Source organism: Euprymna scolopes, chromosome 32 (genome assembly GCF_053919585.1).
Source record: "Euprymna scolopes isolate OS-2025 chromosome 32, ASM5391958v1, whole genome shotgun sequence".
In the NCBI taxonomy this organism is placed as follows: Eukaryota; Metazoa; Mollusca; class Cephalopoda; order Sepiida; family Sepiolidae; genus Euprymna; species Euprymna scolopes.
Window position 1 is genome coordinate 49648557 of NC_136513.1, and position 23413 is coordinate 49671969.

Here is a 23413-nt window from a genome sequence, read left to right on the forward strand (position 1 = left end):
ACTAACACTTGATAATCGTATTACTTGTAATGTGACTTGTACAGCGGACGTTAAGAGTGAGAAAGTCTGTTCGAGATCAATATGTATTTTTTGTGTTTTATTCTTTCTGATTATTCCTGAAATGTCGCATTTCAACTTTCATTATCTTTAGTTAATCAATATGGTAGTCTACTAGCAAACCGCCTGGCGTTGCCCGATCGCAAAATAATCTTAAATATTAGATTTTAATTCATGCAGATTTTGCATTCACTATTATAGAGCCAATTCTCTGTCGATTATATATATATATATATATATATATATATATATATATATATATATATAATGATTAAGGGTCGCCTGACGAAGTCTCATTGACTGAAACGGATAGCTGTTTGTAGCATGCAACTGTGTACCCTGGAATAAATAATAATAATGATAATAATAATATTATATATATATATATATATATATATATATATATATATATATATATTATCATTATCATTATCAGTTGCATTTGGTCGCTACAAACATCTATCTGTTTCAGTCAATAATGAGACTTCGTCAGGCGACCCTGAATCATTCGACGCCATAGAAAAAAAAAACAGTGAATTGTGTTAGTGGGTGGGAATAGTCTATTTATAAACTAATTTTTGCGCATCAAAAAAAGGGTTTGCAAATGTGTTCGTTGACATAACAAGTCGCGTGTCAGAAAAGGGTGAAAGTTAGCGAGGGAGAGAGGGTTCAATGAAAAGTAACATATATATATATATATATATATATATATATATATATATATAGAGAGAGAGAGAGAGAGAGAGAGAGAGAGAGAGAGAGGAGAGAGAAAAAAAAAAGGAATTATCTATATAATGCAAAAATTAGTTAATAAACAGACTTCTTCGCCCCCAACCACTAACACAATTCACTGTTCTGGTAAAATTACGACCCACTTTAGTCATTTCAAATTAATATTGTCTGTAAATCCAACTGTACACATTTTTGAACAATTTTCCAAAAATATTGAAATGCGAATTCTCCATTTTTCATCTTTTTTTTTTAGAGAGCTCGCAACTTTCATAGTTTTTTTTTTAAGAGCTCAGTCTTTTCTTTCTTTTTTCTATAACGTCGAATGGTTCAGGGTCGCCTGACGAAGTCTCATTGACTGAAACAGATGGCTGTTTGTAGCGACCAAATGTAACTGCTTACCCTAATAAATTAATAAAAAATATTTTGCTCTTGTTATCGAGCACAATCTAACAACCTCGTTGTATTCATTAGTTCCTACTTTTGAACATCTCAAACCTGAATTTATATATATATATATATATATATATATATTTGTGCGTGTGTGTGTGTGTGTGTGTGTGTGTGTGTGTGTGTGTGTGTGTGTGTGTGTGTTAGCAGACCTCCGGGCATTGTCTGGTCATAAGATGCGCTTAAATATTATATTTTAATTCATGCATATTAAGTATTAATTATTATAGAGCCAATTCTCTATCGATTATTATATTAAACATAATATATATAGTAGTAATTTAAAAATTTAAAAAAAATGACTTATTTGCTATCGGTTAGAATTGAAACTGAAATATATATAGTTCTTCAGCTTTATCAGTTAGCGTATAATCTAAATCCATGTGTATACAAAAACCACTAAAAAATAACGTTGTTTAATCTATAACCTTTAATGAGCGCATGCACAGGAAAAAAACAGGTGTTGTCGACTTATGTATGGCCAAGGTCAATGTTTTTTTTCAATTTTGACCCTTTAGCAGTAATTTTACGGTCTAAAAGCAACATCGAATGTATGTCAGAGGTCTAAATACTCTATATTTCAAATTTCAACTGTGTAGATCAAATATTCAGAGAGGAATTCAATAGCGATTTTTCGCACACACAACGACAAAGTTACTTATCTATCTATCTATATCTCTATATACATGCATGTATATATAAATAGATATAGATACATATGCAGAATGTAGAAACTATACATAAATAGAATTCAGCCTCATAGTGAAATGAAACCAATAATTATATGAGAAACGATAAAAAAAATGAATAAGTAATTAATTAATGATCGTTTTATAAAAATATATGCAAATTAGTTACCCTTCATGTTATTATGAGTGTCGGACTTTTTTTTATTTTATTTTGTGTGTCAACAGGAACATGATGCCCAACTACGAGAACGTCAAGTCAGTGTATGAAAAGCCAGTTATGTCTGACCGCGTATGAAGCTGTTTTACTAAAAATGTACAACTAAAAATTAGGCACGATCAATGTACGACTAACTGCCGCCGCTGCCGATTAAAGCAACTTCAGAACAGGCGTCAGAGTAAAATATCGTAAAAAAATCTTGTAATAAACAATAAAACGAATTTACTCAGAATTTTCGAGAGGTTTTTTTTGGCAAATATCTTTTTAAGTCTATACCTAAAAAGAAAAAAACGTGTTGTGTTCTCTACGAGAACGTTAATGTGATTTTCTCGGAAAGATGTTCTGCCCCACCAATCATAATAATAAGGTAAATTCCAATTTTGAATGTAGTTGCGGTGCCAACTACGTGGGTCGAACGACATTGAGAGTGCATGGAAGAATCCAACAGCACGAAACATGAAACAGAAATGGGATATACCGAGGACGTACTTGCCAACACATACGGGTCTTCAATCTGTGACCATGTGATCAAAAACCCGTCATATGCAGCGAACTTTAGCTTGAACTCATTTTCAATTCCTCACTTCTGGATAGAATTAATTTTTGGCGTAAAACATCCTGAATTTAAATATTTCCAAGAGTTAATCATCTCGGCGCCATGTTGTGATCTTCACAGAACCCAGCAGAGCATATGCCGAAGTCACTGTTGTCTCCTTCTTACAAGAAAGACGACATTTCTGTCTGTGATTCTTTTTCTGGAAATCGCTCCAGATAACTTGATCTAAGGAGCTAAAGATACTATTTAAAGTATATATATATATATATATATATATATATATATATATATAGTAATTTATAAAATATATATGGCGATTAAGCTACTTCAAAAGTGCTCAATACGTAGGTAGAGCTAGTTAGTAATTTATAAAATAAATTACTAACTAGCTCTACCTACGTATTGAGCACTTTTGAAGTAAATACTTAAAGTTTACGCATAAATCTATACTTTCGTATATTAATTTTATGTGAGTAAATGAAGTAGATATATATATATATATATATATATATATATATATATATACACATATATAATAAGGCAACAAGAGTATGAAATGAAGTCATACAAATATATATTGGTATATTGGTAGAATGGATAATTTATTGAATAATGGAATACAAGCAAAATTTGGGGATAGAAGGGATTCTGTATTATAGTCTTCATTATAATTGCTGTTATTATTATAATCCCCGTTATTATGCCCGTCATTGCGACCATAACTGTTACCATTATCTTCATTTTCATTGTTATTACCTTCAACATTGACATTACTTTTATCAGAGCATTTGGTAATATTATTTTTATTTTTATTTTTTATCTTTATTTTTTACTTTTTTATCTTTATTTTTACTTTTAATTTATTTTATTTTTATCTTTATTATTATTACTATTATTATAATTATCATTATTATTATCATTCTCATTATTATAATTACCCCACTATTATTGGTATTACTACCACTTTTATAAGCAGTAAATTTCCCTTCATTCTTCCACCTTACCAACTATGTGTATCCTTAAACCTTTTGCATCAATTAAAACGCACTCATAGACATTGCCATTCTATCCTCCGACCGCCCGCTTATAATCATACTCCCTATATCATAACAGAAGAAACTTAAAAATATTGTCGCCTATTACCTAATCAATATTACAACCTTGCACTAACCCCCCCCCCCAATAATAAGCGATTTTATATACGCCATTTGCCGTTTAGGTTGTACCTGTAAAAAATACCACTCCATAGATAATAGACACCCCAAAAACCGTAAAAATTTTACCACGCAACAACAACACACCCCCAATTTAGCCATAAAACATGCAATAGAACTTTTCAAGCGTTTATCAGCTATATCCGTACTCACCGATGATGACTCCCCCTCACCCTACCCTACAGGATGATCAGATGGTTCTCGTCGTTTCGACGGACGAACACACATACGCGCGCGCACGCACGCGCGCGCGCACACACACACACACACACACACACACACTTGTAGAACAGGCAGAGTGATGCAAAATTTTATCCTTAGGACAGAGGCTGAAGCCTAGATGACAGTTCAGGACCTATCAGGTTGGCGATTCTTTTTTGAACTCTGTCCAGGAGTGAGAGACAAGTAGCTGATGCGCCAACCCAAATGTGACAACAGTACTCCATACATGGACGAATGGTGGCTGTATAGAGGTATAGGATATTTCAGGCGTAAGTAATTTTCTAGCACGGTAGAGAGAGAGGCCACCTTCTTCACAGCAGCCTTGGCAATACTCTCAATGTATCTATTCCAGTTCATGTTCTCTGTAAACGTTAGGCCGAGGAGTTTAAAGAAAGTACTTTCGGGTAATGTTCTATTGCTATTGGTGGTAGAGAAGGTTTCTTGTAATTATTGAAGGAGACAAGCTTAGTCTTGGCAGCATTGAATGTGACCATCTATTTTTGTCCCCATTCCACTACAGATTGGAGGTCATCCTCTAGTGTTTCTGCCATTTCCTTAGATATGTGTTCATTTGTTTTCCCCTCATGCCTGTTATAGAGAGTGGTGTCATCGGCAAATATACCCATCTCCGAAACAATTTTATCGGGGAGGTCATTTATGAATATCAGGGATAATAAAGTTCCAAAGATAGACCCCAGAAGTACTCCCGCATTTATATCATATTGTTTGGATGTATGACCATCGAGGACAAACTGGATTTTTCTCTTATCTAAGAAGGATTTAATTATGTTAAGTATTCATCGAGTAATACAATATGATCTAATTTACCTTAGAAGGCCATCGTGCCATACCCTTAGATATATTGAAGGCTACCGCTCTATCCTCCCCTGTTTTGGCTAGTGAAGTCTTCATTAAAATATGAATAAAATATCATGAGTACGAATGAACCAACCTACCAGAGGAAGTGACGATATGCACGTTTAAAGCTGTACACAATATCTAACAGCACATCTCACAAATGAGAGAGTTAGCTGAAGACGTCCCCGCTGACAGTGCCCTTATAAAACAGCTTTTCTTTTCGAGGCTGCCGGCACAGGTAAAACCCATTTTAGCTCCTATGTTGGAAAAAAAAAACTCTGTCGACGTTGTAGTGGCATCGGCGGGTAAAGTTATGGACTTTACCAAGGGTCCTACCACCGCAGCTATCCCCCAGACTTCGGCTGAAGTCTCTACGCTCTCAGCCAAAGTTAGGGACGCAAGTCAAGAAGCCACTTCCTTGGCTATACTTGACACTCTCGAGCGGCTTACCAGATAGATAAGGAAGCTGAGTGTGGCCAGATCACAATCACCCAGACGCCGCTACAAAAGCCGTTTGCCATCCCCATACCACCGCCGTCACTTTAGCAAACAAGGACTATGCTTTTATCATAGTCGTTTTGGCAAGGACGCACGGCACTGTACAATGCCCTATTCGTATTTGAACCAGGGAAACGATCGTCTGGAGAACTGAGCACGGCACATTCTCCACTGACCTCCCACAACCGTGCCTATTTTATCAATGACTCCTTATCCAAGCGCGTTGCTTGGTTGATACAGGAGCGGCTTGCAGCATTTGGCCACTGAAACTCCTCACTGAGAAGCCGCCAGTTTCACCCATCACACTGCAAGTGGGAAATGACTCGTCTATTCCCACGTACGGTCAAATTTCTCGTTCCCTTGACTTGGAATTACCTAGAGACTTTACGTGGTTTTTTACGATAACTGATTTTCCCTATCCCATTACAGGCGCGGACTTTTATTACCTATTAGTTGACATACGCACACAACAGCTGATAGATGCTAATACGGAACTTTCCGTCACGGGTTCAAAATCGAACACATCTATCGGCCCTGTAGATTGGCTTCCGACTGGAGACTACCGACGATTGAATGCCACTACGATCGTTACCCAATCTCACACATACAGGACTTCGCTTCTTCACTGCACGGTTGTAAGACCTTCTCCAAACTTGATTTGGTTAAGGCATACCATCAGATTCCAGTGAATCCAGCCGACATCCCGAAAACTGCTGGTTGTTACTCCGTTTGGAGCGTTTGAATTTTTAACTATGCCTTTTGGTTTGCGAAACGTGGCTAGTACTTTTCAACGCCTCATGGACGAAGTAGTGCGTGATTTAGACTTCGTCTATAACTATATAGACGACATTCTAGTGGCAAGTGCCTCACCTGAGAAACATGTCACTCACCTCCACCTACTGTGTGAACGGTTTCAACAGTACCAGCTTAGAATTAACCCTGGTAAATGTGTTTTTGGTGCTTCAGAGTTAGTTTTCCTGGGCCACATCATCATCCCAGAGGGTATATCTCCCTTACCTGGAAAGGTTAAGGCTCTACAAAGCCTTAAACCATCCACTTCACTTCGCCAACTAAGGCACTTTCTCGGCTTGCTAAATTACTCCAGGCGCTTCATCCCACACTGTGCGGATCTCTTGTCTCCTCTTTCTGACTTGTTACGTAACAGGAAGAAGAAAAATGAGCAGATTTCGCTGAATGATATTCAGCTGAAAGCCTTTAAAGAAGTGAAGGAGAAACTGTGTCTGATGCCCAGTTTTCACTGGTTGTGGATGCATCCGGCACAGCCGTAGGTGCAGTGTTTCAACCCTTCGCATATTTTTTGAGGCAGCTGAAACCGGCAGAACAACGTTACAGCACGTTTGACCACGAACTCCTGGCTATGTACCTCGCAGTTAAAAATAAACTAAGATAAATGTACAAAATGTATAACGATTTTTTTCAATTTTGCCTATTTTTGACCTCTTAAAAACAATTTTAACCATTTTTGACCCCTTAAAAGTATTTTAAATGTGAAACTGTATTAGCCCTGACGAACTTTGAACTTTTACGTTTTTTATGATCTTATGAACTTTTTTGATTTGACTTTCTTATGAATTTTGAATGAAAAAAGGGGGAGAACCCTGATAAAGTGTGGATATGGGATTGTGTATATGTTACTTTTTTGACGGGTAATTTGAGGATGGAGAGAGGGGTCTGTGAAAGAAAAATCTGACGGCGAACAGTGAAAAGGGATGGAGCGGTGTGTTGAGGAATTAGACTCCATTGGTTCTACGAAGCAATATAGTCTAATGAGGGTGAATGTACCGTAATCCCTCATTGGGGTACTTTAAAACGCCTCAGGGGCCTGGGAAGGGTCGAGTGACTATGCTAGATAGCTAATCGTTCCCGGGTGATGCCAGATACCCAGAGGATTTAAAATAGAGAATATAAATATATATTTTTTATTTCATGTCAAAATAGATATTATTTGAAACCAGAGAAATATATTTTGCAGTGAAAGTTGATGACAGGAAACTTTGAGCATAATATTGTCTGGCCTTGGTGAACTGAAAGTCGGATGTCAGAACTGACATCTGACCCTAAGGGGTCCTGAGAATTAGTATGTCTGTAGAACTCAGATCCCAGATTCGGGAATTGCACCCACGCAAAAATCTGGGGCTTTCCCGATTTCGTGGCGAAATCTTATTGGTTAGGGAAACTTCCACTCCATCCACATACCTCACTATATAGCCTACTGTCACGCGAAAATTAGTCAGTTTTTTCGAGAGATTGCTTGTTGATTTCGGGGAGAACAGATCGTGTGGAGATCGCTGTCCCTGGAGATGTGACTCCGCTTCCTCCTTATCCGCCCGTCTGACGTTGTCTGTGAAGAGAGTTTTGAAACTTGAAAACTTATTAAGAACTGAAGGAGATTTGTAAAAATTAATTGTACATAAGTTTGTGAAATAATTCTGTAGAATAGAATTCACATTTGTTTTTCTTCCTGGCTGCGGCTTCGATATTTGCTTTCAGCATACAGGATTCAATGTAACAACCCTCAGAGAGGGACTAGACGATACGAGCCGAGGTTTCCAGATAAACAGGGGTCCTAGCCAGCTTCATCAGTGTGGTGTTACAAACCTGTTAAAGACTTATAAAAGAACGGTCTATAAAAATCTAATCGTCTAATGCTGCTCTAAAAATCTAATTATCTAATGCTGCTCTGTGACTTTTAGTTTCGGAGAAGATAGAGTTTGAAAATATAGAAACAAGCAGACATAGAGACATACAGTCTTTTATATATTAGATCTTTGGAAATGCTTACATAACGCCGGTTAATATAATGTACATTAAAGTCCATCGTGCCACAAGACTAAGCTCTCACATATTACTTTCTTTCTGTAAGGGAATGACCATTGTATCTGTATTTCTGCTATTTAACCATCCAACCAGGAATTACTCTATAATGTCTAAATTTTTGGGTTTCTCAAAAATTCGTCTATTAGGAAACATATAAAAAAAATAAGACCATGAGATTAAATTTAAAAGTCCAAAGATGTATTTAGGGTGATCGGTTGCTTTTTATTTCCCCAAAGCAATGGTAGGAATTTACCACTTTGACAATATCATGAAAAATTAATATAAAGAAGAAGCGTTCAAATTACAATTAAAAGAAATATTACAAAAAAAAAAAAAGAAATACAATTTTACAATGAAGTCTCGAAATTAGACTTCCCAAAAAGGTGGGGAGATGTTCTTGATTCCCTTAAAATATATAAGAAAGGGCTTACTTGAAAAAAGGGTTCTGCAAAGGAAAAAAAACATGCAAAGCATAATTCTCAAAGTTCTTTCAATGTTTTATTTTTCTTTCTTCTTCTGTCCTTGTATCGTCCTTTCATCAAAACAAACGAAACCTTCAAAAGGTTCAAAAGTCAGGCTCTCTCTCCCCTGAAGAATGGACTCTGAATTAAAATTCCTTTTCTCTGAAAAGGTTGTCAGGATTCTTCTTCTTCTTCTTCTTCTTCTTCTTCTTCTTCTTCTTCAGTAAACTTTTCTTCGAGTGAGGAATAACGAAATAAATTTATGTTGACGAGTCACTTTTCAACGGCTTGGAAGAAGGAGAAATAAAAAACATGTTGACAGGCAATGTCAACGCTTTCTTCCTTTCAATAAAAGGTGTATTTCAGAATACGTCAATTTCAAACCGTTCCAATAAGGGCTCTGTACCTTTAATAAAGTGGTTCAATAAATTTACGTCGTATGGTCTCCGATACGATGGAGTCCCAGAAAACGAATCTTGCTCTCAAGAAATCCTACCTGGAAATCATTCGAAAGACGTGCAAAAAAGGGATTGCTGGGACTGTTTCCTGAACAGCCAATCACTAACAAGCTCCTTCCACTTTCAGAAATCAGCGAGCAAAAAGGAGAGAAAGGGGGGAGGGCGAGAGAGAAATGTCCGCAAGGACTTAAATGACAAAAAAAGGAGGGAGAGTGAGTGAAAGACAGAGAGAGAGAGAGAGAGAGAGAGAGAGAAAGAGAGAGAGAATCACACAGACACACACGCACACACAATCGTCTACAGAAAGATCATTCCGTTTTTACGACTGCTGGACAAAAAACGGGACCAAGAGTGAAGGGAAGGGGTAATATGAATGCCACAGGCTTACCAAGACTGCTGATCTCCAACCTCCCTTTGCACTGGTGAAGGCGACATTTCTATAACAAAATAAAATTCCAACACTCTGTTAGTGAAGTATATGATCGTTGGCTTTGATAGCATTTTCATACTGATTAAACGTCACTGTGAGATGATCTAGGTCAAAACGTTGCTAAATAGTATGCATATGTTATTCAGAAATAAAATACAGACGATTTTTAATCATGTTATATTGAGAGTGAATATTACTGATTGACAGTCGCTCTTCTGAATAGTTGTATGATTTTATCACATTTTGGGACCTTGAAACAGTCTATGAAGTTGACAAGAAAGTTATTGCGGTTTTTAATTTTTTACATTCGGATGAATATTTCGGTTAAAAAAAAAAATTAATCGAAATAACCGCCAGCAGAATCAACGCTCTTTTGCCAACGTAAAACAATTGTATATTTATGGCAGTAACGTAAAAATATTGCGTTCGGATTGCGATGAAGTCGCTGAAGACGTTTTTCTATATCGTTTAGGTTTTGGAAACAATTCTCACACAGAAAGTTGTCGAGATGCGTGAAAAAATACTGTAATTGATGAAACCTGTTGCAGGTCACAAAACACTCAGCACGACCTTATTTTGATGAAATTCTGACTTCTGGAAGTGTCGTGGAGCTTTGTAAGCTTCTAACCACTGAGCTGAGTGTCACCAGTTTTCGTAAAAAATCCACTTTTCATCGCAAGTTACAATCCGGTCTAGAAACGGGTCGTTCTTGTTGCGTAAAATAAGGGAAGATGACACTTTTTAAACCACCATTGTGCTATGCGTTTAGTAGTTAGTTTAATTTCCTGGGCCAAATGCTTCGTTAATATTCCGAGCTGTTTCAACAGCTTTTCGGCCTAGATTGAACTGAAATAAAAAAAAATTGTGCGATTTTGGTTTTCTTGAATTCATCGTTCAAAAAAAAAAGACATAATTGTTTTAAAACGATTGTAATTTAAATGATTAGATAGAGCGAAAAGTGCTCTTTAAAATGGTAAATAAAGTAAAGGTATTATAACGAAAACTTATTTGAAAATACATCATTTGAAATCAAAATTAAAACTTCCGCAAGAACCTTCTTTTCAACATAATAATAATAATAATAATAATAATAATAATAATAATAATAAATTATTATTATTATTATTATTATTATTATTATTATTATTATTATAAGTAGAAACCTAATAAAAGGCGTTTCTGAATTTTTGAGATGAGGATTGGTTATTCGTATTATTTGGATTCATCAGACTACTGTTCTCATGTTGAGTGTGATTTTTCACAACGTTTCGGTCGATATAACCTCCGACCTTCTTCAGTTGTATCTTGTCTAACTCGGGAATGTTTCTGTCGAACTTGATAATTTGGACGGAAGTTCGAGCGGAACCCTTTATTTACTTCACGGGGATTCCATCAGCCATGACTGGATAGAAGTACTAAGTAATTTGCAATTGTATTTTTCGGTCGCCTACGCTGAGGATTGAACCTTCAATCTTGAGGAGAATATAACTTTTTGCAATTGATTTTTTCAAGTACTCTAGCCACTGCGTTACGTGTTCTTGCGAATTACTTAAGACCTCTATCCAGTCATGGCTGGCGGAACAAGAGCACCCTACGCCCGTGAATTAAATAAAGGGTTCTGCTCGAAATTCCGTCCAGATTCTCGAGTTCAACAGAATGATTCCCGAGTTCGACAAGATACACCTGAAGAAGGTCTTAGGTTATAACGACCGAAACGTTGTGAAAATCACCCTCCCGATGAGAACAGTAGTCCGATGCATCCAAATAATACAAATAAAAGGCATAAACACCTGGATAGCATCACTAGTAAGATACTCTGGACCATTCATAAGCTGAACAAAACAACAACTGATGCATCTTGATCAGAGGATCAATAAGTTTATGGCCATGCATAATGCACTACATTCAAATAATAATAATAATAATAATAATAATAATAATAATAATAATAATAATAATGATGATGATGATGATGATGATGATGATGATGATAATAATATATATATATATATATATATATATATATATATAAAAGTGAAAGTGTCTGTGTGTCTGTGTGCCTGTGTACATTTCCCTACACAATAACTCTGTCAATTTTTAGTCTACAGACTCGAAATTTGATATACAGGTTACTGAGATTTGGGAAAATCGATGTGATCGGTTTTGGGCCAGAAATTTGGCGATTAAGGGGTCAAAGTTCAACGATTTGACCTATTAGAACTCTACCAAACTCCTCCGACAATTTTGGGTCTACGCACTTGTAATTTTAGATATAAGTTCCTTGGACATGGATCTAACTTAATAACTTGATTAGAGCTCAAAACAATAAATTTTAAGAGGTTATAATAGGGGTCAAAGTTAAAAAAAATGACCTCTGCGGTCTCTTTCAAATTACTCAGACAATTTCTGGTCTAAATATTTGAAATTTTACATAAAGAGATAGGGCAAGCTTTTTCATGAGTTTGGGTTGAAAATTTTTAGTTACCAATATATAAATGTATGTATGTATGTTTGCATGTCTGCCTTAAACTTTCAATCGAGGCGAAGGATTTTACCAAGATCCGTATCGTTTTAAAGTTTGATCTTTCATACGACAAATATCGAAAAATTGGCTAAAAACATTAATATCTTCCCCTTCAACTAGGCACTTTTCTACAGGGGGGGGGGGTCATTTTTTTCGCCAATATTTTTTAAAGTTATCCTCTCTTTTAGATTGTCTAGCCTTAATTTTTAAAAATGTCGTTTCTGGTTTGGCGGTGGTCGTAACAGCATAAACGTTAGGTTTTACCCCGTTCTTTTCGTTCTTTTGCGGTACGGGTTCGAGCCTGCCTTCCTACTACCACTTTTTTTTTTTTTGCTCGACATACGCATCCAAACACCCGGGCAACGCCGGGCGCCCATGCTAGTAATAATAATAATTATAATAATATGCTGATCGACTCTACATGAAAAAAAAAACGGGGGAAACGAGCAGTTAATATAGAACACTGTGAATGGCACAAAAAACTAACGGATATTGATTACCTCAGTTTAAGAATCTGCGGTAAAAGAAAAATGGATGAGTTTAGGAGCTCGTGGTGGCCTTTGAGGATGAACTCCAAGAATATATGTTGATGAAATTCGTTTTAATTTACGACATATGGACAATTTGATTAAATTCTAATCTGTTCACTAAAAATAGAAAAAGTCAAACATAAAAATGGCGGATTGAGTTTAGGAATAAAAATTTGATATTTTCACCAAAAATAAAAATAGGCGAAAATTCGTGTTTTAAACCGTCTAAAAATGGCCCCACCTGTACTGAAATGCAGAAGTTCAAGTGTAACGTGAACCGACATCTTTCTGTCCAACTCCCTACATAGTACTCCTGTAGCTTATGTCCCTAATAGTAGCCACCGACATCAAAGTGGCAATATGCCTTGTTTGGGGTGAAAATGTAATAAAAAAAATTTTTTTTATAGCGAACCAGCTCAATTGCTTAATTTCGGTGATCTAACGGGAAACGGTGTGTCAACGTGAATCATGCTGTCTATTTTCACCCAAAAATAGAAAACAGGCAACAATTCGTGTTTCTGGCCGCCTGAAAATGGTGGACTGTGTTAAAGAAAAAAAAACACAAATATGGTGTTTTATAAGGATTCGTTTTATTATTATTTTTTCTCTAAAGTCAATTTATTACGAGAAAAACACAGTGAAAACAAAAATTTATTTACATTTCATAGATAATAAAAACAGATATATAGTAATTCATTTATTTAATTTATCAAAAGTAAGTCAATAATCTCCGATGAATACGTGATTTTGCTTTTATTTTATGTCTTGAAAATTGTTATTAGTCCAAGTTTATCATATTGTCATTAAAAATGTATTTGACATTTTGTAAGGTTTGTGTGTGATTATAAAAGCGGAAATTTATTGTGCAACGGTTTTTTGTTGTTTGTTTATCACAATAAAGAACTAAAGGAGACATAATACTGAAACATTCGTTATTTCCGTACTTTTATTACTACTTAAAAGGAACCTCATTTGTTACTGACAATTCTTGTCCTAAATACGTCATTCGTTCTTTTCTTTCTTGTTCAAACAAAACGAAAAACATTTTCGAAGAATAAAAACAACAATCAAAATCCCAACGAAAGCAGATGAAAATACAACCGCAAAAATATCCAACATAAAATATTCATACAACGGCATATCCTGGCAATAAGACCTCATGAAACCGCCACCATATTTGATGACGTCATCAACTATGCGTGCTCCTCTCTCGGAAGGACTTTCAGGTCGAGACTTAAAAATATCGCTTGCCATTTTGATATTCTTTTTGTATTTCGGATTTGAGATTATTTCGTTTATATTTGCAACAAGATCTTCAACGGCGTAATTATACAAATTCATCGATAAACCAAAACCTTTGTATTCAATTCTTTTAGCGTTGTGAGGTTGGTCTGCAAATACCGGAAAGCCTAACATAGGAACCGCATGATAAAAACTTTCAAACTGTCCTCCATTGCCGCAGTGAGTGATGAATAGCCTCGTTTTCGGATGACCCAGTAAATCGTTTTGTGGCATCCATTTTGTAACAAAAACATTTGATGAAGAATAACTTGCATCCGACCATTTCCAGACGACATCGTATTTAATTTTCTTAAAAGCCTCTCCCATTTTCATAAGATGTTCTTTCGGGAGCAAACTTACAAGAGAACCAAACGAAACTACAATGATTCCATTTTCGGACGAATTAACAAATTCGTCCAATTCTCCTTTCAAGGGTTCTGCCGGAAGTGCTCCCATTCCTCCTAAATATTCCACATTCGGAAGCGAAGGAGTCGCATAATCTATCAAGAAATCAAGTTCCACAATATGCAAATCGGCTTTGCGTCGCAGCTCATCAAAAGAGATGGCCGGTTTATTTGGTGCATAACTCTGTACACTTTTCGATGGAGCACCTAAAGGGGGACCTATGTAATCAAAGAAATAGTTGTATGTATTTTGGAGTCGTTCGATAAATGACATGCGTTCGGAATAGCTAGTCAATACGTAGGGAAACGCTGAGTACACCCATGGTGTTCGATGTAAGGGTGGCACGTTCATCGATCCCATGAATACGAATGGGATCGATAATTTATATGGGATTATTGCCAGGCAGTTGCTCATGAAAACGCCGTCGATAACAGCCAGTGTGGCGTTTATAGATTTTAACTCGCGAAACCATTTTTCGTTCAGCAACAAATTGTCGCAGACTTCCCAATTTGATGCCACCAAATCGTCGAGCGTGCACGTACTCTTTTGAGAAAAAAAATCCAAGGCAATCCTCGTGAATTCATCCATATTAATTTTTTCAGGCATCTGTAAAAATTGAACGCCGTATGGTTTTTTTAGTTTTTTATCTAGGTCCTGAGAGATAGGTATGTATGGGTTATGTCCCCTTCTGTGAAGCTCTTTTGCTAATTGAGTCATCGTGTGTAGATGACTGAAATATGGTAGACTGAGGAAAAGTATGTTGTCGCATTTGATTGGTTCGGTAGTTACGAGAAGAACAGCGAATATTCCAGAAAGAATAATGAAAACTTTTTTCATTTTTTTGACGATTCTGAAATATATATAAAAAAAAGATAATTTAAAATCAAATATTATGAATGACAACTAGCCAAAAAAACAATTTATTTTTAAAAAATGTGCTAGTTTAAAACAAAATGCATATTTCATTTTACAGAACAACAAACTAAAAAATGTTTATCCGTTTATGAGCTTAGTATATAGTTTACTAGCAGGGAGACCCGACATTGGCCGGGATTGAATGATGATCAACTAATGTTCCACACTCCCATATTTTTTATTGTCATCGAAATCGATGAAAGCGTCTATTTTTCAATCAAAACGATTGGTTGTCTGCTTTAGTCCGGGACCCGTCGCAATGTACCAGGAGTAAGCTTTATATGCCTCTCCGCAGTGAATAAGTTCACATTGTATTGCAGTCTACATTGCACTGCAGAGAACCTACTGTCAATTTTATAAAATTATTTTTTCATGTATAATAGTTTGTATTAAAGTTCAAAAAGCAAAAGTCAAATATGTTTCCGTTGTTCTCTAATCAGAAACATTCATTTCGAATGTTCCCATGTCATATCAAAGAACCTACTGTTGCTTTAATATGTCTGGCCTTACTGCTTGTGTGGTGATAATGACTTGAATTTAAATTTCAAATGAAAAATCAAGTGTCGTGGTGTAATTGTGCTTTAAACAGAAACATTCATTCCGAATGCGCCCCTGTCATATCAAAGGATCTACTGTTGTATTTATATGTCGGGCCTTTCGGTTTGGTAATGAAACTTCTCAAATGCACCTGTGGTATTCGTCTGTGTTAGGTGTTTCATTTGGTCAAAATCACCTGTTGCTTCTTTCATCAGATTAATTCGATTATCAATTATCAATACTTATCGAAGACATTCCAAAACGGCTATGCTGGTTTTTATGAAATTTCACATGAAAATGCTTTATTACCTGACAGTGTTTGAGATCGCTTTTGGAATTATAACTCGAAAACGCAACCTTCGAGATGCATATACTGTTGGTGTCATGTGTAGTGCTGAATGTGACTTCAATCACAAGTTGGTAAAAGGAAAGTTTAATCCACGAATCCATAAGAAAGTTCGTCATAGTGGTGTTAAGGTACCAACACCAAGATAGTAGGCCAGTGAACATGACAGCGTAACGTCACTTGCTGAAAGTTTCCGGTGTTTAACCACGTGGTCACGCTAACAGGCTTAAAAAATATTGCTGTGTTACTGAATGTCCATGTATGTTCTTCTAAAGAGAAAGAACAATTCTCCGTTTGGATAATTATTATAATTGCACATTGGGATAATTTTAATCTAACAAAATATAACAGCAAGTGGATTGTTTTTTAATTTTTATATCTATCGAAGGAAGTCGAATATTTAATTTGATTAATTTTTTTTTACTACAAAAACAAACAATTTTTATATAATATTTTTTAGTCCATTCTTTTAATAATAAATACAAGTTTTCACTGAGTATTTCCAAATATTTTAAAGTTAGCATTTTTCACGGCAGTTTTTTTTTTTAATGATTGACGAATTTGCAATATTTTAGCACCGGGCGTAATTTATTTCTTTGAAATATATTTAAAACTTCAAGTTTTTGTTTTTTAAAACATTTTGACTGTAAATAATTTACATGACTGAAACGGGAAATGAAATAGGAAATTTGGGTTAGTTTTGCTATACACAGATTCTAAAAACTATGCAAAATAAACATGTTACATCAAATAAAAACACTAAAAACATATTCAGTTAACTAGAAAAGTAACTTATCTTGTCTTTGATAACATTTATTTGTTATATGTTTGTTTTTGACAACTTTTTCGAATCTATGTGTACAGTAATACAAACTCCAAATTTAATTTAACTTGGAAATAATATTTAAAATACACGTGTGTACACTGCACAAGCACCCTTATTGTTATCATCGTAATAATAATAATAGTAACAATAATAAAAAAATTGGTGTAGATGACATCGACTGGCGCCACACCAACTAGTTGTGAAGAATCAGGGAGGATGGAAAGACCGAGGTGGGAGGGTACTAACCAAATCTCCACTGGAAGTGTGCAGTTCAAATCTGGTACCTTGGGGAGACATTTTGTCACCCAAAACCCTAGGAAACACCAATGGCCGATGCCAATGAGAAATCAGTGACAACAGCAGTTGTGATAACATGCAATCATCTGCACAAGTGGTCAAGAGGTGGAGAACGCTGGAAATCTGGGGAGACTTGTTGTCACTTGGTCTCCAGGAAGCACCACAGGTTATTTTTGAAAAGATGGCAGGAGCACTTTACTGATATGTTTCACAATCTCTCAGCAGTGAATGCTGATGCAGTTGATAGCCTACAACAATGTGATATCATATTCAGAAGGGATCGTTTGCCTAGTCTGGTTGAGGTGCAGTTTGTTATCGTACAAGTCAATTGTGGCAAAACACCAGTGGAACTTCTAAAGATTAGTGAATATTGCTAATGCTCTCCTTTGTTTTTTGAGGAGATCTGGCAGGTGCTCCTGTTCCACAGTATTGGGTTGATGGTGTCTTGGTGACCCTATTTAAAGGAAAGGGACAGAAGAATGTTTATGACCACTACCGTGAGATCACGCTTTTGGAAGCTGCAAGGAAAGTTCTCACATGACTCCTACTAAACAGGTTACTGGAGAATGTTTGTTTTAATGCTATTCTAGAGTCAAAAGTGGTTTTAGGTCTGGCAAAGGGACTATGGATATGATTTTTTTCAGCCCTGCAAGTCCAGGAGAAATGCATTGAGCAACAGATACCGCTGTATCAAGTGTTTGTGGATCAGACCAAACCATTTGATATGTAAATAGGGATGCTTTTTGGTTGATCTAAGAGAAAGTAGGGTGCTCTCCAACCGTTGTTACAATATTTAAGAAACTGCACAGGGACATGAAAACTCGTGTCTACTTTAACAGAAAATTGTCTGATGAAATCCCAGTTGATAATGGTGGCAAAGAAAGTGTTATTCCTTCCCCTACTCTGTTCTCTATATATTTAGTTGCTCTACTTGCTCATGCGTTTTGGGATTACGATAAGGGTGTCATGTTAAAGTTTGAACCACAGGTCGCATTTTGGTAATGTTTTTTTTTTTTTTACAAGGTGGTCACCACTTATCAAGGCCCGGAAGCTACTCATGGATAAGGGTTATTGTAAGTACAGTACGTTAATGTGGATATTTTAGAGTGTCTACTTAAGGGGCGGTTCATCAGGAATTTGTTTACGTTGGACTTGAAGACATACAAGTTGTAGTCAGGAGGGAAGCAGGCAGACGGAACAGAGATCCACAGACATGCAGTTCTAAGAAAGAAGCTTTGTTCATGGAATCCGCATTTTGATTTAGGCATAGATAAAGAGTGGGGAAAGTTTTTGACAGTGGACTCAGTTAGACGGGTGTTTTTTGTAAAAGATTGGCGAGGGGGGACCAGAGATTGGAGTTCACTTGCCATGGAAATACCGATAAAACAAAGATAGGCTTGCGACGTCTCTTCTGTGGGAGAGAGGTTGCAGGGAAGAGAAAAGGGCATCCCCCATTAAGCCACAAAGTCTATTTTGTACTCTGTCAAGGCAGGATAGGCTGTTTTTAGCAGCTCCTGCCCAGATATGGCAGCAGTATTCCATCCTTGGACGTACTGGCTTTTACATAGATAGAGAATTGCATCAGTAGTGAGATATCTTCTGGAGCGGTAGAAGGATCCCACCATCTTTCCAGCGACCTTAGCAACAGACTTGATGTACGTGTTCCATTTCAGATCAGGAGTAAAGGACAAACCCAGAAGCTTGTCAAAACACGGGGCTTCTCCTAGACGAGAGCCATCCATTTGAATTGATGCCAGATGGGGATCAGAGCGTTGATGATGTAAAGATAGGAGTTTGGTTTTAGATGCTTTAAAGGTAACCAGCCACCTCTTCCCCCACTGTACCACTTGTTCGAGATTAGAGAAGAGAGAATCAGAAGAGAGAATCAGAGAGAGCTTTGTCATTTACATCCTTTGATGTGTTGCTGTAGATGGTCGTGTCATCAGCATAGATGTCAACGAATGATTTAAGTATGTGTTTAGGGAGATCATTGATGTAGATCAGGAAGAGAGTTGGGCCCAGGATTGACCCTTGAGGGACAGTAGCATTAATACTATAAGCCTCTGATTTTTGTCCATCAATCACTACTCTTATGAGCCTATCAGAGAGAAATGATTTAATGATAGAGAGAATATTTCCAGTTATACCGTAGCTGGAGATCTTGTGAAGTAGGCCTTTATGCCATACCTTGTCAAAGGCCTTTGATATATCAAGAGCAATTGCCTTGGAAAGGAAGCCTTTGTCAAGAGATTCACTAATCCTATGAGATATAACCGTTAGCACATCTGCGGTAGATCTTGCAGAACGGAAACCATATTGCATGTCACAAAGAAGGTTATTTCTGCTGAGGTGGTTGACTATTTCTCTATTTAATATGGATTCCAGGAACTTACTCATGACACACAGAAGACTTATTGGTCTGTACTGAGAGGGAGATGACTTATCACCTGAATTCTTAAATACAGGGCATACTGATGAGGTTTTCCAGGGTGTTGGAAAGCACTTCTCCTTAAGGCAACGTTTAAACAGTTTCGTAAGTATGGGAGCAAGTTCTGGTTGAAGCTTTTTTAACACTATAATTGGGATGCCGTCAGGGCCAGTTGCTTTACTGGAATCAAGGTTCTTGATTAGCTTGGTGACCTCATGCACAGATATTTGTATGTTACCTAGCGTGTTCTGTGTTATAGGAGGAAATATGGGGAGTTGATGGCCTTCGTCGCATAGGGTAGAATTAGCTGCAAAGTTCTTGGCAAATAGTTTTACCTTGTCTGAAGCTGAGGAGATGACCTCTGGTCCGTTTATAATGGTTGGGATAGAACGCACATTTCTGCTCAGGATCCTATTTGTTATTTGCCAAAACTGGTGGGAACCAAGCCGCTGATCAGCTACTTTGGATTTAACAGACTGGGCATATAGCTCTCTTGCATTTTTTATTACTCTTTTACAGTGGTTGCTGGCGTTCCTGAAAGCAGCTTTAGTCTCAGTGCATCTATTATGTTGGTAGCTATGAAAGAAGTAATTTCTGTGCACGATGGCAGCAGCACATTCTGGAGAACCATGGTTGGCTGGTAGGTTTTTGTTGGAATTTTTTAGATGGTATGAATCGGTCTATGCCTACAATTAACCATTCGGTCAGGTTTGATACTATAGAGGACACATCATTTTTAAACATGGAATGCAGAGGTAGATCAGATATAAATGTATGGAAGCTATCCCAGTCAGCCATGGAGTTTCGGTATACAGTACGGTGGAGGGGGGGTACGTCTGAGGACTTATTACATTTCATTTTTATCTTTACTGATACGACAGAGTGGTCGGAGGATTCTAGAGGAGAAAGAACGGAACATGAACATAGCTCAGGGGAAGTTGAGAGAAAAAGGTCTAGGAGGCTTGCATATTGACCTGTAGTATCGGGCACACAGGTGGGCTCGCGAACAATCTGAGTGAGGTCATAAGCAATGGCAAAATCATGACAGAACCTCCCCTCATCGTCCGTCTTCTTTGAGTGGGTCAGCCATTCCACGTTATGGACGTTGAAGTCACCACAGATGTGGATGTTAGTCGAGGGGTGTGCAGACAGGATGTGGTCTATTTTCTCAGATATGCTCTTAAAGATAGTAACTCCGCTGTTGTGGGGACGATAGAGGGCAAATATAAATGCAGTGGTGTAAGCAAGTGCAACTCGGAAGCACATATAAGGTAAATTAGGATCTTCTCTAGAGATATCCCTGCCACATGGGAAGCCATCTTTAATGTAGGCACATATTCCATGCCCATGGCGATCTTGGGGGGATGATTTAGATGTTAAGTTAGAGTATCCGTTAATTATGAACTCATCTAGGGAAGTGGTCGGCCCTATTCCAGTTTTGCTAAGAAAGAATATGTCCGGTGTCATCTCCTGTGATTGGGTTTCGACCTCTGGAAGGTTGGAACGTAGACCCCTGATGTTGGAGAAGGAAACATGGTAGTAGGGGTCTACATTGGAAGATGGGGTTCTATGTTTATTCGAGTTTTTTTTCTGGAGATGTTTCATGTTGAGGTTTTGGGATTTGTGGAACAGGTCGGCACACTTGGTTAGAGCAGTACAGAGAGGGAAAGTAAGAGAGAAAAAGAAAGGAATTTTTTTTTTTTTGTAGCACATGAAAAGGTAAAGCCGTAACAATTACCCACTAGTATGGCATTGAGAGGCCCCATCAGAGGCTACTGCATGGTCCAGAATCCATTCACCAAATGGCAATACAGCAGTCCCAGTATTTTGCGCCTGCTGATAGGACAGCCTCCTTAGTGGTTAATCCAAGGTTCGGGTCCCTGACTATCAGGTGCATAAAAAGCGACACTAATTTTTAAACGGAAGTTAGCACACGCGTCCCTCAATTTAGGTATGGAAGCACAGAATCGATACAATTTTTAGTTATATTTAATGTTTATTTGTTAAACTTAATTAGACATAGTTATCTAAAAAGTTATGCGATCAAAAATTAAAAAAAAAACAATTGATAAAATTTTACGTATTTGTTTATAGATTTTATAAATTTTTTGTTAATATATTTTTTGAAACAAATTTAGTTTTTTTGTTTTTTTTCAAATATAGTTATTTTTATTATTTAAACCTGTGTAATCTATTACGATCTTGTTTATCATTTATTTTAAAAATTTTAATTGCATATCTTGTCAAATAACTATGTTTATTTAAATTAATATATTATATATTTTGTCAAATTATTTAAATATTTTAAAAATATATTTATGGGCAGAAACATGAAAAAAAGTATAAATGGGTCACATTTCTTTACAGTTTTAACAGTTTAAAAAGGGTGAATATTTCACATATGTAAAAAACACTCAAACAAGATGATAGGTATGAATAGATTACGCAGGTTTAAATAATAAAACTAACTATATTTGAAAAAAAAACACAAAAACGAAACCTAAAAAATGTATAAAATTTATAAACATTTATCAATTTTTTTTTTTTTAATTTTTTATCGCATATCTTTTTTATATGATTAAAAAAATTATATTATAAGGAGGTGAAAAAAAAAACATAAAATATAACTGAAAATTGTATCGATTCTGTGCTTCCATACCTAAACTGAGAGACGCGTGTGCCAACTCCCGGTATATTTAAAAGTTAGTGTCTCCTTTTTGTAGAGGTGGAATCGAACCCAAGACGCCCAGTTACAAGACTGGAGTGGTCTTGGCGTCACACCCCCATAGAAGTAGACTCGCTTGCTTGCATGAGAGGCGGGAGCAGGCTACTTAAACAAGACATTCATGGTAATGAGTGTGCCGACACTTTACATGGCGTCGCCGATATAGGAAACCTGCTATAAACAACGTTGGAATATGGACGAACAAACACAGCAGACATTACAGCAAGAAAATATTGCCCAGCTAAGAGACGGAGGACAGTCCAGCAAGCCACTTACAAGGAGACGCGACAGACCTACCATAGAACCGAACTCAAGTGATGGTGACTGGACGATATTCATTGACTCCAGGAATAGATACAAGGAGATGTGTGGGTTGACGGAGAAGTAAACAGGCTGTTGTTCGACATGATAGGAGCAGAAATACTGAACTCCGTCACGGAAGAACAGCTGTTACGACATAAAGCTTATAGCCATCAGAAGCCTACACAAAGAAGTGTACCGGCAAGAATTCTGTTCCATAAGGCAGAAGGAAGGGGAATCAGTTACAGACTTCGTGGCATGACTTTGATCAGTCGCAAAATTTTGCGACTTTTCAGGGACTTGTCTGAATAGAATAAGATGTGGTCGGAAAGTCAGCTACTCCAACGATATGATGGCACGGCTGGCAAACCTGGAGCATCAAAGCAAGGTGCTGTTGGAGGCTGCGACGCTTACGACACTGGGAGAAAAATTCAACAGGCTTGTCAGCCTAGAGACCACGGACAAGTCTATCCCCCATCTCCATAGTAGTATATACCCTACTACAACGAGCATACAGAGGTCGGGCCACAGGCAGTGGCTTCGGGATAACCAAAGTATCAACTCCGAGAGACACTGAACGCTGTAAATGGTGTTGGAAGAGCTCACAACCTGATGGCTCAAA

At 36.9% G+C, this 23413-nt stretch overlaps 1 protein-coding gene across 3 annotated transcripts in view; it reads right to left on the reverse strand.

Annotated features, from left to right (window-relative positions):
- Positions 1 to 13659: 13659 nt before the first annotated feature.
- Positions 13660 to 23413, reverse strand: part of LOC145256342 (UDP-glucuronosyltransferase 1A3-like) — a 38867-nt gene continuing 29113 nt past the window's right edge. For all 3 annotated transcript variants that reach the window (XM_080115128.1, XM_080115126.1, XM_080115127.1), the window contains one exon: positions 13660 to 15267. In XM_080115128.1, coding sequence (XP_079971254.1) covers positions 13734 to 15254 — 1521 coding nt within the window. In that variant the 5' untranslated portion in view covers positions 15255 to 15267 and the 3' untranslated portion in view covers positions 13660 to 13733. The remainder of the gene's footprint in view (positions 15268 to 23413) is intronic.